Source organism: Urocitellus parryii, chromosome 4, assembly GCF_045843805.1.
Source record: "Urocitellus parryii isolate mUroPar1 chromosome 4, mUroPar1.hap1, whole genome shotgun sequence".
In the NCBI taxonomy this organism is placed as follows: Eukaryota; Metazoa; Chordata; class Mammalia; order Rodentia; family Sciuridae; genus Urocitellus; species Urocitellus parryii.
The window spans coordinates 175151142-175166619 of record NC_135534.1 but is presented as its reverse complement, the minus strand read 5'-3'; the positions used below and the strand labels follow the sequence as shown (position 1 = coordinate 175166619).

At 50.5% G+C, this 15478-nt stretch overlaps 2 protein-coding genes across 2 annotated transcripts; one reads left to right on the top strand and one right to left on the bottom strand.

Moving 5' to 3' along the window:
* Positions 1–296: 296 nt before the first annotated feature.
* Positions 297–5745, top strand: Cd72 (CD72 molecule). The gene is made up of 6 exons (XM_026379485.2): positions 297–378; positions 481–588; positions 1187–1267; positions 1835–1915; positions 2230–2574; positions 5360–5745. The coding sequence occupies exons 1-6, from the start codon at positions 297–299 to the stop codon at positions 5545–5547; spliced, it is 885 nt and encodes a 294-aa protein (XP_026235270.2). The 3' UTR covers positions 5548–5745.
* A 1780-nt stretch (positions 5746–7525) lies between these two features.
* Tesk1 (testis associated actin remodelling kinase 1) lies at positions 7526–12393 on the bottom strand. The gene is made up of 10 exons (XM_026415042.2): positions 11871–12393; positions 11604–11725; positions 11420–11468; positions 10716–10862; positions 10306–10388; positions 10056–10146; positions 9718–9801; positions 9480–9569; positions 9237–9351; positions 7526–8695 (listed from the first exon to the last, which is right to left on the bottom strand). The coding sequence occupies exons 1-10, from the start codon at positions 12087–12089 to the stop codon at positions 7809–7811; spliced, it is 1887 nt and encodes a 628-aa protein (XP_026270827.1). The 5' UTR covers positions 12090–12393; the 3' UTR covers positions 7526–7808.
* Between the last annotated feature and the right edge of the window lie 3085 nt (positions 12394–15478).

Sequence of the window (15478 nt, the reverse complement as noted above, 5' to 3'; positions counted from 1 at the left end):
AGTGGGGGGATACAGGGCTGACCCAGGGCCAGGCCTAGCCCCTGGCCTGCGCGCTGGACCTGAGTGTTTCCCTCCTGCCCTTTTGGCTCTAACCCAAGATGACTTCTGCTTCATTGAGCCCATCTGTCAGAGGCTCATTCACATCTTCCTCTTTTGTTAAGTGGGAGGGCAAAGAGCTAAGAAGTGCAATCACAGAGATCACAGAATCTAAGAGTGTGGAGAGAGGAGAGTGGCCAGGGAGGCTTGGGTCCTGTGGATGAGAGGGGAGACTCCAGCCTGCAGAGGTGCTCAGGACCATGGCTGACGCTATCACCTATGCAGACCTGCGGTTCGTGAAGGCACCTCTGAAAAAGATTGTCTCCAGCCAGTTAGGAGAGGGTAAGGGGGGAACATGGAACTCCTCCATCCTATCCCCTTTCACAACCCACCCTCATCCCACAGACCACACCTGACTTCCACTTTGGTTCTTTTTCTCCCCAGACCCAGAGGCCTATGAGGATGGGGAACTCACCTATGAAAATGTCCAAGTGCCCTCAGTCCCAGGGGGGCCCTCCGGCTTGGCCTCCTCTGGGCTAGGGGACAAATCAGGTATGGAGAGCCCTGGGGATGGGTTTATGGGGTTCTCTTGAGCTGGGGAGTTCACAGAAATCTTGGGAGGACAAGGCCTTGGAGAAATGAGGAGGGTGGTTCTTAGAAGAGAGTAGGATAAATGGGAACTAGGGGAAGAAAAGTCTCAGGGGCAAGGTGGAGATCCCAGGGGAACAAGTGTGTGGGGGGAGGAGGGGGAGAGGGTGGCTGATAAGTGCTGGAGGAAGACTCAGGGCAGCCCTGTGGGAGATGGGTTCTGGGGGGAAATGGGAGCCGGAGGAGGGAGAGGGAAGAGAGCAATGTGGGGTGGCGGTTGCGGGCAGGCAGATAAGGGCCCCTGAGGTAACGGTAAAGGGATAAAGGGAGACTGGGAGGGAGTGGAGGGGAGGGTGGGGATGAACCGAGACCCGGAGGTAGCTGAGAGAGTCGCGGGAGCGGGGAGGGGGGGAAGTGCGAGCAGAGGGACTCCGGGAGTGATGCGGGTGTCCGGGAGCAGTGACAGAGGGTGTCTCGGGGCAACCCAGAGTCCCGGTGTGGGGCGAGCTGCGGAGAAGGGGCGTGATCTGGGGCTTTCACACTGGACGTTGCTCTTCCGCAGGTTTTAAGTCAGAGCAGCTAACTGCGACCTGGAGCTCCGTGACGTCGCCGCCTGTTGGAAGGCTTCTCCCCTGTGGGTATAGTCCCCTTCCAGCCCCAGGCGTTCTCCCCTCCTGCATGCTTTGGAGGGTGGCGACCCTGACGTGCCAACGGGTGGGACTGAGGCCCGGGAGCAGGGGGTTGAGCGCTGATCCCCATCCCGTTCGGTTCTTTGTGGGGATGAGCCCAGGGAGCAGCCTTGAGATAGCTCGCTCAGCACCGCGACCCCCCTGCCTGCCCCCTAAACCACATCCCGGTAGGGATTATTCCAAGACGGGTCCATCCAGATCACTACCCACCATTCATTTGGTCCCAATATACAAATCCTGTCATCCCCTTTCCCTCTTTTTTCTGAGATTTAGTTCCCCTTTACCAGGCAATGCGCCTCAACTCACTTTACCAATTACAAATCCCCAACCCACATTCTAGAACTCCCTCTCTCCTCTACCTGCAAAACCTCCCACCATCCGAAAAACCCCACCACACTGCTCCTTTGCCCTTCTCTTAAGAATGTCCTCCTCTGGAATCTCCGCTGCTGCCCATGCCCTCAGTCTGTAAATTGTTTCCTGGGACTGACTGCCCTTCATCCCTGTCCTTTAAGGTAGTCCAGCTTGCCTGCGATACCTCCTGTTCAGCTTGCTCCTCACCTGCCTGCTGTTAGGGGTGGCTGCCATCTGCCTGGGAGCCCGCTGTGAGTATGGCTGCCCCATTTCCCACTTACCTCAAACTACTTCTCTCCTCTCCCCCATAGTCCCCTTCACAGAAGAGTTCATAGTCACTACCACTACATCCTCAGCTTTTGGTTCGGTTTCCTGCTGGGTCTATTTTCAGTGCCCTGTCTCAACCCACCCCCCCAGTCCTTATCTAATCCAGTATCTCTTTAAGCTTTAGGCAATCAGGTCTTATATTTTAGCCTGTTATGCGAAAAGTTTCATAAAAATATTTCAGGACATTAGGGTCTGGCTGGAGAAGATGCCCTCCAAATCTCTTTTTATGGCTAACCAGATCTGCAGGTATCTCAGAAACTCCAGCAGGTGAGCAGTGTTCTGGAAGACACTAATAGCAGCCTTCAGGAACAGCTTCACCTAAGGATAACTCAGCTGGAGCAGAAGGAAGAGAATCTGCAAGAGTCCAAGAGAAAGCTGGCCCAGAGTCAGGAAGTGCTACAGGTGGCGCAGGAAAATCGCCAGGCTGCTGAGGGGAAGCTAAAGGACTGCCAGTTGGACAAGGAGAAGACCCAGGAGACTTTGCAAAGGGAGGAGGACCAGAGGAGGGCCTTGCAGGAGAGGCTACACAACATACACAACATGCAGGACACACTGAAACCCTTCTTTACATGCTCTCCACAAGGTAACTGCTCTGGGAGAAGAGAGGTGGGAGAGGTGGTCTGTGAAGGATGGACTGAAGCAAGGAAACACTGTGTCAGGGCTCTATCTAGCTCCCAGGGATCAGTGGATTGTTCAGGAAAGGGGCACTGAAGCAGAAGAGTGGCTGCCTGAGCTATGCAACCTTGGCCAATGGGGAGAAAGATCAAGCAGCATACTGGATTTAGGGGTCTCCCCTAGCTCTAAGGCAGATCCTGGTGAGGAGTGGGTAGCAGCCAGCAGTCCAAATCACACTGTTTAAAGAAGCATGGCAAAATTAGTTTTCATCTGGTTGACATCGACAGCACGGATCTAGGAACACCTTGAATTTGTATGTGGGATTGGTTGTTTGTACAGTTTTCTAAAGACTTGGTGGCAGCTTTAATTAATTTTCAATACATCAGAGATCCCCCTAAAAGTTAAGAACTACTGACTAACACTAGGTGCAGTCGGGAGGTGGGGCAAGATAGCTAAAATTCTTAGGCACACGTGGCACCTATCATGTGGTTTAAGGGACCAGGGATGGGGTATCCATCCACTTTCAAAGCAGGAGCCCAGCCAGTATGTATATAGGTGGGTAAAGGGACACCTAAAAGAGAAAAGGCTGTGCAGAAGCAGGCTGAGGTTCTAGGCAGGGTGCCAGGCCTGGGGACTGGAGTTTTCATGGATTATGGTGGGGGTTGGGTTCTATTTTGCTCAGAGGGCATCTGAATGTTTTCTCCAGGTTTAAAGCAGCAAGATTACATGTAGTCACCCATCCCAGTCCTTGTTTTTTTAAATCTTCTTATCTACTATGGCCCACAGTCCCTTGACAGTGCTGCCACCCATTCCTATAGCTGCAACCCATACTGCTCTGCTGTAACATCGGTTGCAGACTTCTACTCTGATCACAACTGCTCAGACTTTTACTTCTTTCACCTCACTGAGGCCTCCTCCAGTCTGGGGACTCCTGTTTCTTTTCTTCCCATCAGCTGTTTCCTATCCTCATTTATCTCCCTACTCATCTCATGTTCTGGAGTCCATCATTCAATAACTCATCCCTTTGTTCCATTGTCTATCTCTTACACTAGACTGGTAAAAACTCACTTTCAGGTTGGGGATGTAGCTTAGTGGTAGAGCATTTACCCAGTATGTGTGAAGGCCTGGGCTTGATCTCTAGTACCATAAAAGCAAAACTCACTTTTTAAATTTTTTTTTTTTGGTAGTACTGGACATGGAACACATGGCCTTGCAAATGCTAGGTAAACACTGAGCTACATCCCCAGACATTTTTTTAAATTTTATTTTGAGACAGTTGCCTAGGTTGTCCTCCAACTTGCTATCCTCCTTCTTTAATCTCCAGAGTAGCTGGCATTGGTGATGTGTGTCATCAGGCCCTCAGCTCTATTTTGCATTTTAGCCTACCCACTTCTCCAACCCCTGTGCTAGGGATTGAATCTCAGCCCTTTTTATAATTTTTTTTTTTTTAATTTTGAGACAGGGTCTTGCTAAGTTGCTGAGGGTCTTGTTGAGTTGCTGAGGCTGGCCTCAAACTTGAGATCCTCCTTTCTCCATCTCCCTAGTAACTAGGATTACAGGTGTACACCACCATACCTAGATGATTTTTAAAAAAATATTTAGCTTTTAGTTGGACACAATATTTTATTTATTTTTATGTGGTGCTGAAGATTGAATCCAGGGCCTCACACATGCTACTCGAGTACTCTGCCTCTGAGCCACAACCCCAGCCCCCTAGCTGATTTTTAATTTTTTTTTAGATGTTGATGGACTTTTTAAAAAAATTCATTTGTTTATATGTGATGCTGAAAATTGAACCCAGTGCCTCACACATGCTAGGCAAGAACTCTACCACTGAGCCACAGTCCCGGTCCCAACCCAGCTGACTTTTAAGTGATAGAGTTAGGACTGATGAATCAAATCATTGGAGAGAGTTGGGCTAAGATTATGAGCACAGATTGGAATATAGGATGTTAAAGAGGGATGTCTATTTCTTATGGATAATCAGGAAAAGAAGAACAGAGACAGAAATTTTGAGGTGGGAAAGAGGAAAGTGGAGAGTATTTACAAAATAGGAACTGAGCAAAAGAGGAAGGTTGTTTCCTTATGGAAGAGTAGAGAGGGGAGGCAGCTAGTGGCTGGAGGAGTGTGATGAAGTTTTGATGGGCAGTGGGGAATGCTTTAGGGAGCAAATGAGATGAAGGAACAAATGGGAGGCTTGTTGACCAAATACAGGGGCCTAGGTGAGGATAATCAAACTGTTGGAGTAGACTGTAATCTTTCAGAAATTGGGGATAATGACCAGTCCAACTAAAATAAACCTCCCAGATTGTTAAGAAATGTTGTTAGCTAGCATGGTGGCTAGCACACACCTGCAATCCCAGAGACTCAGGAGGCTGAGGCAGAAGGATTATAAGTTGAGGTCAGCCTCAGCAACTTCGAGAGGCCCTAAGTAACTTAGGAAAACCCTGTTTCAAAATAAAAAAATAAAAAAGACTGGGACTCAGTGGTTAAGCACCCCTGGGTTCAATCCCCACTTCCAAAAAGAAAAAAAAATATGTTAAATGACTTTTTTTCTTTTTTAACTGTATATGCAGAGGAAAGGCATTTCCAGGAGAGGAAAAAAGAAAGGAAGATTGCAAAGATCAAGGACTAGAAGTCCATTAAGGTGCCAAGATTATACTTAGGGGAATGTTGTTAGCAATCAGATTATGAGTAGTCATTTTCATCCTAGGTCCTACGGGTTGTGATGTTGCACTCTCTCTGCTTTGTAGGCGATTGCTGTCCAGTGGGATGGATACTAAAGGAATATCGCTGCTTTTACTTCTCATCTACTCGTCAAACTTGGGAGGACAGTCAAAACTATTGTAAAACTCTATCCTCCAACCTGGCCACATTCAGTAGATATGATTACTCAGTAAGCATACCCTTACCCACAGAACAAAGGGGCATTGTTAGATGAAGGGAGGTATGTCATAAAATCAGGAATGGCAGTGCACACCTGGCATACATGCCATGGCATTCCTTTTCCGTGGCAAATACTGATAATCACAACACTCTCTGCCATTGAACTTGAAAATGGCTTGTGTCTTCTCAGTCCTGTGTTCCAGGTGGCTTCTACTAACTGATTAGAGTTGTCATGAGAGCTGAAACTTATAATCTCTACTTTGTGTCTCATCTTGCTGGTCGCCTATGGGCTGCTTAACAACTTTTTGACTTCAAGGTGCCTGATTTGGTGGGTTGGATCATAACAACTGGTTCTTTGGGACGAGAACAGTCCACATAGCAGCTCCCCTCCAAAGGACAGCGGAAATTCCTATCAAGCTGGGAGGTGAACTAAAGAGTGAGACTGCATCTGCAGAGTGGCACTTGAAGGATGCAGGAACAAGTCACTGATGAGCTGTCATGTACCAAAGATGGGCACATCTTCCTTTGCCAAAGTTTATAGGCCTTTTCCTAGGGTTTGATTTTCTCCTATATTTCTCATCACTATCTACACATCTCTGGTTTCTCTGAATCTCATAGAATCGGTTCAGCGGAGAATCTATATTTTCACATGATGGTTTCAATTCATATTGGATTAGCTTAACCTCTAATAAGGACCAAAGGAGGACTTCTGGTTTACATAATTATGGGTAAGTTGGTGAGGACTGGCATTTTGAACTCCATAATCCCCAATTTCTTCCCCAACTCCAGCTCCCAAATTTCTTCTATAAATCAATACTGTAACTGCCTATTTTTTTATTCCCCCTATTTGATTAATAACTTTAGAGCAGTCTTATTCTCTGTTCTATCTTTGGTGTCTAGAAGTCCCTGGCATAATTTTAAAAAAATTACTAGGTTAGGATCCATGTCATCTTTCAAAGGGAGAAGCTGAGAATTTAGTTAGGGCTTCACACCTGCATTCTGACTCCCCATCCCTTGACAAGGCTGCCCAAACTGGGGTCATACTTTCTAAGTCCAGGCCACTTGGGGCATAAGAGCCATCCCAGGGAAGTGAACAAGGGAGCAGTGGAGTAGCTTTGAGAATCACACCTAAGGACTGTGAAACAGAGTAGCCACATCCTTATGTTCCCTATCTAGAGTTTTCATTTTTAAGATTTGGGTAATTTTTTTCTGCTCAGGACTGAAAGCCTTTTCTAGCTGGAGTCTAGAAATCTGCCTCTGAACCATGCCCAGATATGGACATAGGCTAAGTTTTATGCATAGCAAGACGAGAGATGGTAGGATGGATTAGAAGGGGTCCAGAGCATTTCCCACTTCTAATCATTCTAAATCTTGTCCTTAAACTCAAGATGCATCAAGATACAAAAAGGATATTCATGGTGGATACCATCAGAGACATGTTCAAGTTCCCTTCCCTTCATCTGTGAGCAGTCATCTTTCAGGTTTCCAGACGGGGACCATTCTTTGCAATGAATGGGGTAAGCATGAGAGATGGGGCTGAGGCATGGGAGTCCAGGGATGGGACAGAGGGGAAACTTGTTCCTGGGTTCGACATCCTCAGCCTCTGATGACTTGGTCTGCTTATGTAAGGGTAGGTTGGGCAGAAAGTCTGGTGATGTGGCTGTTAAGAGAGCTGGGGAAAAGATAGCAAAAGGTGGATGAAGGTTTGGTGACAGTCAAATGTGGTGCTCACTGATGCTTTACCCTTCCAGATACTCATGCTAACAAGAGCTTGTGACTCTGATCCCTAACCTGTGGCCTGCACATCCAAGATTGTCATCCCCAGGCATCCCCCGAGTGTGGGCATTGCTAACTAAGGACTGATCCACACCTGACACTTCTAGCCAGCCTGCTTGAAAACCTGTCCCAGAAACAGGACTGATCCTGGGGAGAGGATAAAGAAGCCTCTAGAAGGGACTTTGACGCCCCTCAAAAACCTCCCATACTGGAAATGGGTGGGGGGAGCAGGGCGCAAGGGCTGAGTGGATGGGGCGGCCCGGAGCCAGCCAGGCAGTTTTTATTGAAATATTTTTAAATAATTTGCACGTGTTAGTCTCGTGTGTCAGCAATGCTGTGTCTGGTTCAGTGATCCCCGTGGGAGAGTGAGCCCAGGGGTTGGATAGGAAGTGCTCTGTCCCTCGAGTCCATGCTGAGGCTCCCCTACGGGGAGAAGAGCCAGTCAGCCATCTGGGGCTGGCATTGTCCAGCAAGTGTGCTCTGTCCTTACAGGGTGTCCTGAAGGCCAAAGTTGGAGGCCTGAGATCACAGGCCCCACTGCTAAGAGCGTGCCCCAGGCAGCTGCAGGCTGGGCGTGGGTGGCTTGGCGTGGTGCCCTCGGTGGCAGAGGAGACTGCCCGCCTCACAGTTCAGGTTGCGGTAGCGGGCGACAGCTGGGGTGGGGCGGGGGCACATGGACAGGAAACCAAAGCTGAAAGGGCCAAGGCAGCAGCCGGGACAGGGCAGCCCCTCCTCCGGCTCCCGGGGAGCTGAAGGGGGTGGCGAGGGTTCTGTCCTCTCCAGGGCTGCTGCCCGGGGCAAGCTATGCTGAGCCCGGTTCCAGGGCTCCCCCGCCCAGCCTTGTGGGGAGTTCACCACCACAGCTGGGGGGTTGTTGTTGAGGGGAGGTCCTGATCTAGGGGACCAGGGCTGGGAGGCTGAGGAACAAGTGCTGATAAAGTTGTCTGTGGCCACCGCCAGAGGCAGCTGGGGAGCTGGTCCTGGGGGTTCTGGCTCAGGGCTGCTGCCCTCACACTCCATCTTTTCTTCAGCAGAGGGACCCACAGCGGGAGGGCCAGGACCTGGCAGTGCAGTCTCCATACGTCGAGGGAGTTCAGGGGATGAGGGTAGTGAGCGGCAACGTCTGGCAGGTGTCCCAGGTTGGACCAGGGCCTCTGGAGTAGTCACCAAGGGCAGCTGGGTAGAGGGCAGTGGTGATGGTGGAACAAGGGGCAGAGGCGTGACCGGCTTGTTGGGTGTGTCCAGGAGCTTGATCTTGCCACCCTTGAGATCTTCCCGTAGTGAGAAGGGGTTGACTCGTGTCAGATTGTCCCCCCAGTTGGGGGGTGATTCTGGTGATGGGGGCAGGAAGAGGTCTGACCGGCTTCGGGAGAGCCGGGGGTCTGGTCTTGGAAGCGTGGCAGAGGGACCACCTCTTGGAATAGACCCTATAGACAGAGAAGTCTGTGATCACCGTTCTTAGCATTTGATCCTAGCTTCTGAGTGCTTCATTAGAAAAAGGAGTCACACAGGGTGCTCTTGGAAAGAGGAAATGTTACCCCTACCCACCTTTTTTTTTTTTTTTTTTTTTTTTACCTCTTCTCCCTTGGGCTCTAGCATTAGAAAACCATCTTCTTGGAGTTGTCCTCTCTCCCCAGCCCACACCAACTCCTAGTGTTCTCAAACTATTATTAAATCCACTTAACCTTGAATAACTCCCTTGAATTTTGACAGGCAAAAGAACTTTTATTGGGTCAAGGTCATGCTCACTTACCCTGATTGGTATTTTTGGTTTTTTTTTGGTACTAGGAATTGAATCCATGGACCCATTACCATTGAGCTACATCCCCAGCCCTTTTTACTTTGAAACAGGTTTCTTGTTAAGTTGCTGAGAGTCTCACTGAGTTGCCTCAAACTTGAGATCCTCCTGCCTCAGCCTCTTGAATTGCTGGAATTACAGGTGTGCACCACACACCTGGCTTTACTTACCTTGATTGTGTGTCAGGGGAGTCCTGGTAAGGGGTGCTGGCTCAGGCAGCTGTTCAAGGATCCATTCTAAGTGCTGAGTGATCTCAGTAAAGGGGGCCCGGGTGCTGGGTTCCATCTAGTGGGTAGACATAGGTGGTGTTAAGGGGTTCCTGAGTTTTCTTCCTATCACTGGAGACCCTTAGAGCAGTCATATCAGCTCATAGATGGGGGAAGGGGAGCTGAGAGGGAAAGAGAGGCTCTTACGCTGCAGCAATGGATGGCCAGGAGCAGGAAAGGCAGTGGGCAGTCATCCCCCACCAGGGTTCGGAAAGCAGGCACATCCAGGCCGAAGTCCTGAGGATACAAGCAGGGCCTCTAAGTCACCCTTCCTTGGGTTTTCCTCCCGCCCCTCTATGAGGTCCTCTACCTCCAGGGAACCCTCCTTGATTGTGGGCCATCTTAGTCTGGAGTCTCCCTCTGTCTCAAACCTAGAGATGTTCACCTCTGTACGGGGTAGGTAGTCGGGATCTGCAGGTACTCGGGCGATAAGCTCACAGAGGACAATCCCGAAGGCAAAGACATCAGCCTATGGGTAGATAATAATGAGACAATAATGTCAGGGGGACAACTGACAGTTTTCACTTCAGAATTTTGTAGGACTAGGTCAGGATTTGGGGAGGCAGTCTTGACAATTTTCATGTGTGGGGAGGGTGATGGTGAGGGCATGGGGGATTTGGGGAATCTTGAATATCTGGTAGAATTTTGGATGGGATGGGGCCTTATTAGAGCATCTCAAGAGTCTCCGAAGGCCCTTGGGGCTCTGATCAGTTAATGTCTTACCTTCTCATCATACAGCTCACCCCTCAACACCTCTGGAGCCATCCAGTATGGGGAACCCACCACAGCCAATGGCTCCTTCCTTGCCCCTTCCCTGCAGGGGCAGGGGCGGATAGTCAGAAACATCCACTCAGGCATTTTCCCCAGGCAAAAAGATATAAAGCGAGGACCCTCCCCACCTCAAGGGAAATGTCCCTGGGGGCTTCACTTCAAGAGGAGACCTCTGGGAGGCTTGTGGGGGAATTTACTTTACCTATACACAGGAATCTTTTCAGCCAGCCCGAAATCACCGACCACGGCCGTGAAGCCTCGGTCTTCCCGTCGGACCAGACAGTTCTGATACACACATATAGGCATCCTCACACACTTATCACCTTTTGCTCTCTGGTCTCTCAATATATATACCCCAAAGCTCTGTCACTCCAGCATAACCCCAACCTTTCTCCCAGTTCTCCAGTGCACCCCAATATTGCAATATTGTCCAACACTTTAAACAGTGTGATAGTTATTAGTCCCTCAGAGCCTCTCACCCTAGGACCCTGGGTTTCCCCAATACCTTGCCACTCTAATATCCTAATATATCTATTATCCACATTCCAACATCCATCGGGCCTAATACATTATAACCTAATAGTTATGCCTCCACCCACCTTGCCAGCCTACCTTGGATGTGAGGTCTCGGTGGAATACACCTTTAGCATGCAGGTACCGCAGGCCTCGGGCAATATCCAGAGCTAGGCGGAGCCTGACTGGCCAGGATAGGGGCTCGGGGGAGCTGAGCAGCTGTTCTAGGGTTCCCCCATTCATATACTGGGGCATAGGGGAAAGAGAATGAGTGTCAAGGTCTCAGCCTGCATTCTAGGTCTCCCACTTATCATCCAGGGGATATTCAGGAGGATCACAAAAGTCAGAAGTGTGCATCTATGCTCTAAGGGCCTCCATTCATGTTCTAGGGCTGCCCTGTCCAATACAGTTGTTGATAGCCATGTGAAACTATTTGAGTTATTAAATTTAAATACAATTAAACATTTAGTTCCTCATTCACACCAGCGACATTTCCCATGATGTAGCCCCCCCCCATCCCCCTCAGAGTAGCTGGTGGCTACTGTACTGGACAGTACACACAGAACATTTTCATCACTGCATAAAGTTTATGGGACTGCTGTGTTCTAGAGGACACAGGGAATGAGACCAGATGAGGGTTCCTATATGTGGTTTATCCACAGGGAAGTTCAAGGACCCTTCCCTGGGAAGCGGTCCTATGCCTCTCCTGATTCTCTGTAGATTCAGCAGGCCCATTGATCCCTTTCCCCTTGGTGATGGTGGTAGTGGTGAAGGTGGGTTCCCCTTTCTTAACCTATCCTCACCTCTGTAAGAGCGTGCAGCTGTCCCTGGTGCACACAGACCCCCATGAACCTGGAAGAAGATGGGGAGGATAGGAGGGCAGGCTGTAAGAGACCCGGCCCCTCCTTAGTTCCCACTTTTCGCACTGGTTCTTCCCCTTTCCCTCCAGCCCAGCAAGGTGCCCAGCAAGAGGCTGGAGTCGCTCACCTTAGGATGTTAGGGTGCCTGAGCCGGTTCATCAGCTGCACCTCCCGTAGTGTATTGCCCCGGTTACTGGGGAGCTTGTTCATCTTCAGCACCATGACTTGCCCTGACTGTCGGTGCCGAACCTGGGGGCAGTAGGGGCCGGTGAGTGTCGGACAGATTGGGTGGGTTGCTGGAGTCCGGGGATCTCTACCCTGGGGGCGAGCCCTCAAGTTCCAGCCTCTAGTTGAAGGCTCGGTCCCGCCCCTCTGTGCTCTCCGCGGGTCTTACCTTATAGACCTCAGAGAAGAAGCCGGCCCCGATCTTCTCGGCGCAGTGGAAATCGTCCACACGCGCCAGGCTGGACACAGCGCTGCGGAGAGCTCGATAGGAGGAGGGGCGGCCCCGGCCCGGGCCTCCGCTTGCAGCCCCCGGCCCAGGCGGCCCCTCCCCCGGCGCCTCTCCGGGCCCGGGCCCAGGGCCCCGCAGTGGGGGCCGTTCCCCGGCCATGGCCGGGCCCCCAGCCCGGGCCTGGCTCACATGGCAGGGTCCCCGGGGCCCGGGCAGGCCGCGCTCGCCATGGGAGCGGGCCTGCCCGATCAGGGGTGCCGGGACTCCCGCTCCCGCCGGGAGAATGGAAGACCAGCCCAAGATCCTGGGCCCGCCCCCGCCGCGCCAGCTAGCTGGGCCCGGGTGGACGCCGCTCCGCTCCGCTCGGCTCTGCGCAGGGCCTGGGCCTGGGCTGGGCGGTGGTGGCAGCGGCGCTCCCGGGAGCCGGCGGGCGGGCGGGCTCCCCGCAGGCGGAGGCGGCAGGCGGCGGCTGCTCCGCTTCGCCGCCGGGGATCAGGCTCGCGGCCTGCCAGGGGCGGGGCTGGGCCCGGCTGCGCTTAACTCCTTGGAGCCCGGCCTCCGGGAGCGGCCACGCCCCCCCAGGTACGCAACCTCCGTCCTTGGCAGCGACACTCTAGGTGAGCGTGCCTGGGGTGCCGGGGTCAAGTGAGTTCAGGCCCGGGTTTAAATAGGGAATTAAGGGCGGACTGCTCGAACGTCTTTCAGCTCAATGAAGCTCAAACGTCTTTAAGCTGCCCTGAAAATCCTTTCTTCTCCCTCGGGTCACGTCCGTGGAGGAATAGGTTCAGGAAGCCTCCACCTGGGCTCCATGGATCAGCATGGCAGATAATCAGACCCCTCAGGCCCAGCCATAATCGTAGGCAGCCCAGCAACCCGTCCACCTTTCCGGCCTGCGCTCCAGCTCCGACTGTCCATTTCCCAGGTTTTTCGACCCCTACACACTAAATGTCTGGAGTCCCTAACGCCTTCTACCTTCTCCTCGGGCGTTAGTGACACGCCAGGACTATAGAGAGCCCCTGGCTGGCCCATCCCTGGCTTGGCCCGATTCCTCCTCACTCCATCCCACCTCCCCGAAATAAAGTTCAGATTCCAGTGCTTCCGTTCAGTGGCCACCCAGCCTGGACCTCCCTCTTTGTCCAAATGACCCTCTATTAAGTGAAGCCTCCACCTGCCGGGAAGCCCCTCCTTCCGCGAGCGCCTGCCCCTCAGCAAGATCCCACCCCTTCAAAGACCGTTTTCCCTCTGAGACCCCTCCCCTTTCCTTAGAAAGACAGTGCCACCATCAGTGTACATCAGAATCCCTCAGTGCTGCACCCCCTCCTCTGTGTGTTCCTCCCACTCAGTGAGACCTCTCTGGGTGACTCCACCAGTCATTGTGACCCCTCCTCTCAAGGTGACTCCTCCCCTCCGTATTGCCCGGCCGTTATCAATGTGACCCCTCAATCTGATTCCTCCCTCCGTCAAGTAGAAGGAGGGTCTGCCTCCTCAGGCCAGAGGAGGAGCTGCAGCTGCCCTTTTTAAAGTCAGGTCGGCGTCCTGAATGCGCAAGCCCAGTCTTGGGACGCTGAACTCGCCTTACTCAACGCTTCCGGTTCTGCCACTGGCTCCTCCTCCAGGTCAGCCGAGAAAAAACCAATCAACGCCGGGATTTGGTGACGTCATGGTTCGGGGCAGTCGGCTCCCTGCCTAGAAGTTTCCAACATCAGTGAGCCTGCTGCCACCTAATGGCAGAATGGAGGGAAGGCGCGGGCCTCTGGAGTGGAGACAGCTGAAGAAGCAAAGTCTCAACTTTTTCTAAGAAATTTAAAGCACTATATTTCTGTTGCAAACTAAGAAATATAAACAGAGTCTGCATCGCGTGGGTGACTACCTTCTAACCGATTTCTGTCACGCATTTATGAGAGTTGGAACCAAGAACTGTTATTTGCTTTTCAAGGGCTAGTGAGAAAGAAATAAAGGTCTTAGATGATGATGCATCACTTGTTTGGGTTGAGAGAAGGTATAGGAAAGACTGTCGTTGTATAAGGGAAGGTATCACACCAGTGTAGAGAGAGGACAGGGAGTCATTTTCAATCCTTGTAGAGCTAGTTTAGGGAGTCCAACGCTGAGAGCAATCTCTGCCTAGGCCATGCTCATTTTTCCGGAGACATTTGGTCTCACCAATACCTGCTCACTCACCAATTAAATTATTGTTAACATCTACGACTATTTTTTGAATTTGCTTTCTAAAGTTGTGTGAGACTTTAAGTACTAGGAATTTATGCCTCGTTTTAATTAATATCAACATGGTTGGCTTAATTGATGGTGGGTGATTAAACCCAGGGGTGTGGTACCACTGGGGAGCTATATCTCCAGCCCTTTATATATTTTTAAAATATATATATTTTAGTTGTAGTTGGGAACAATATCTTTATTTTGTTTACTTATTATTATTTTTTAATGTGGTGCTGAGGATCGAACCCAGGGCCTCGCACGTGCTAGGCGAGCTCTATCGCTGAGCCACAATCCCAACCCCTTTTATGTTTTTCAAGACAGGGTCTCACTAAGTTGACTGGAACTTGTGATCTTCCTGTTTCAACCTCTGGAGTAGTTCGGTTTACAGGTGTGCACCACCCAGCCCAAACCAGGTTAATTGTTAAGTGTTTAGCTGAGACACTGGGTGGCATTAACCACGATAAAAAAAAAATAGGAGGAGAAAATATGCAGGTGGTTGGAAGATAGATGATAAGCAAGGATGATGAAGATGCCATCAATGGATGTAGAATATAGAAAGGGAGAAAAGCAGTGCCTGCTTTCTCATATGTGGAAGCACATGAAATACCTACTTTGATGGAGCTTCTATACCAGTGATTCCCCATGAGTAATTCATGGCCCAGTCTTGTTTCCTCTATGCCCTTGCCCTATTCCAGGAACCAACTGTTTGGTGCATATTTATGTCCGTTATCATTTCATTGGTAACTACTTTGTTTTATTATCTCTAAAGGTTGAAGGTTGGTTCTTCTTTAAAATAAAAGCACAGTATCATTGTCACACCAATTTTTTTTTTTTTTATACTGGGGATAGAATCCACAGGCATTTTACCACATCCTCTATCCTTTTTTTTTTTTTTTTTGAGACAGGGTCTCTTGCTAAATTGCTGAGGGTCTGCTAAATTGCCAAAGCTGGCTTCAAATTTGTAATCCTCATGTTTAAGCCTCTCAAGCTCCTGGGATTACTGGCCTATGCCACCAGGCCTGACATTGTTATACTTTTTAAAAAACAACAATACCAAGTATCCAATTGTCCACATTTCCCTATTGACTTATGTTTGTTTTTTGTATTTGGGATTGAACCCAGGGGTGCTTAACCACTGAGCAACATCCCCAGTCCTTTTTATGTGTTATTTTTGAGACAGGGCCTCACTAATTGCTTAGGGCCTTGCTAAATTGCTGAGGTTGGCTTTTAACTTAGGATCCTCCTGCCTCAGCCTCCCAAGGCACTGGAATTACAGAGATGTGCCACCAGCATGGTGATATGCTTGGTTCTCAAAAATTATTTACTTGAATTGA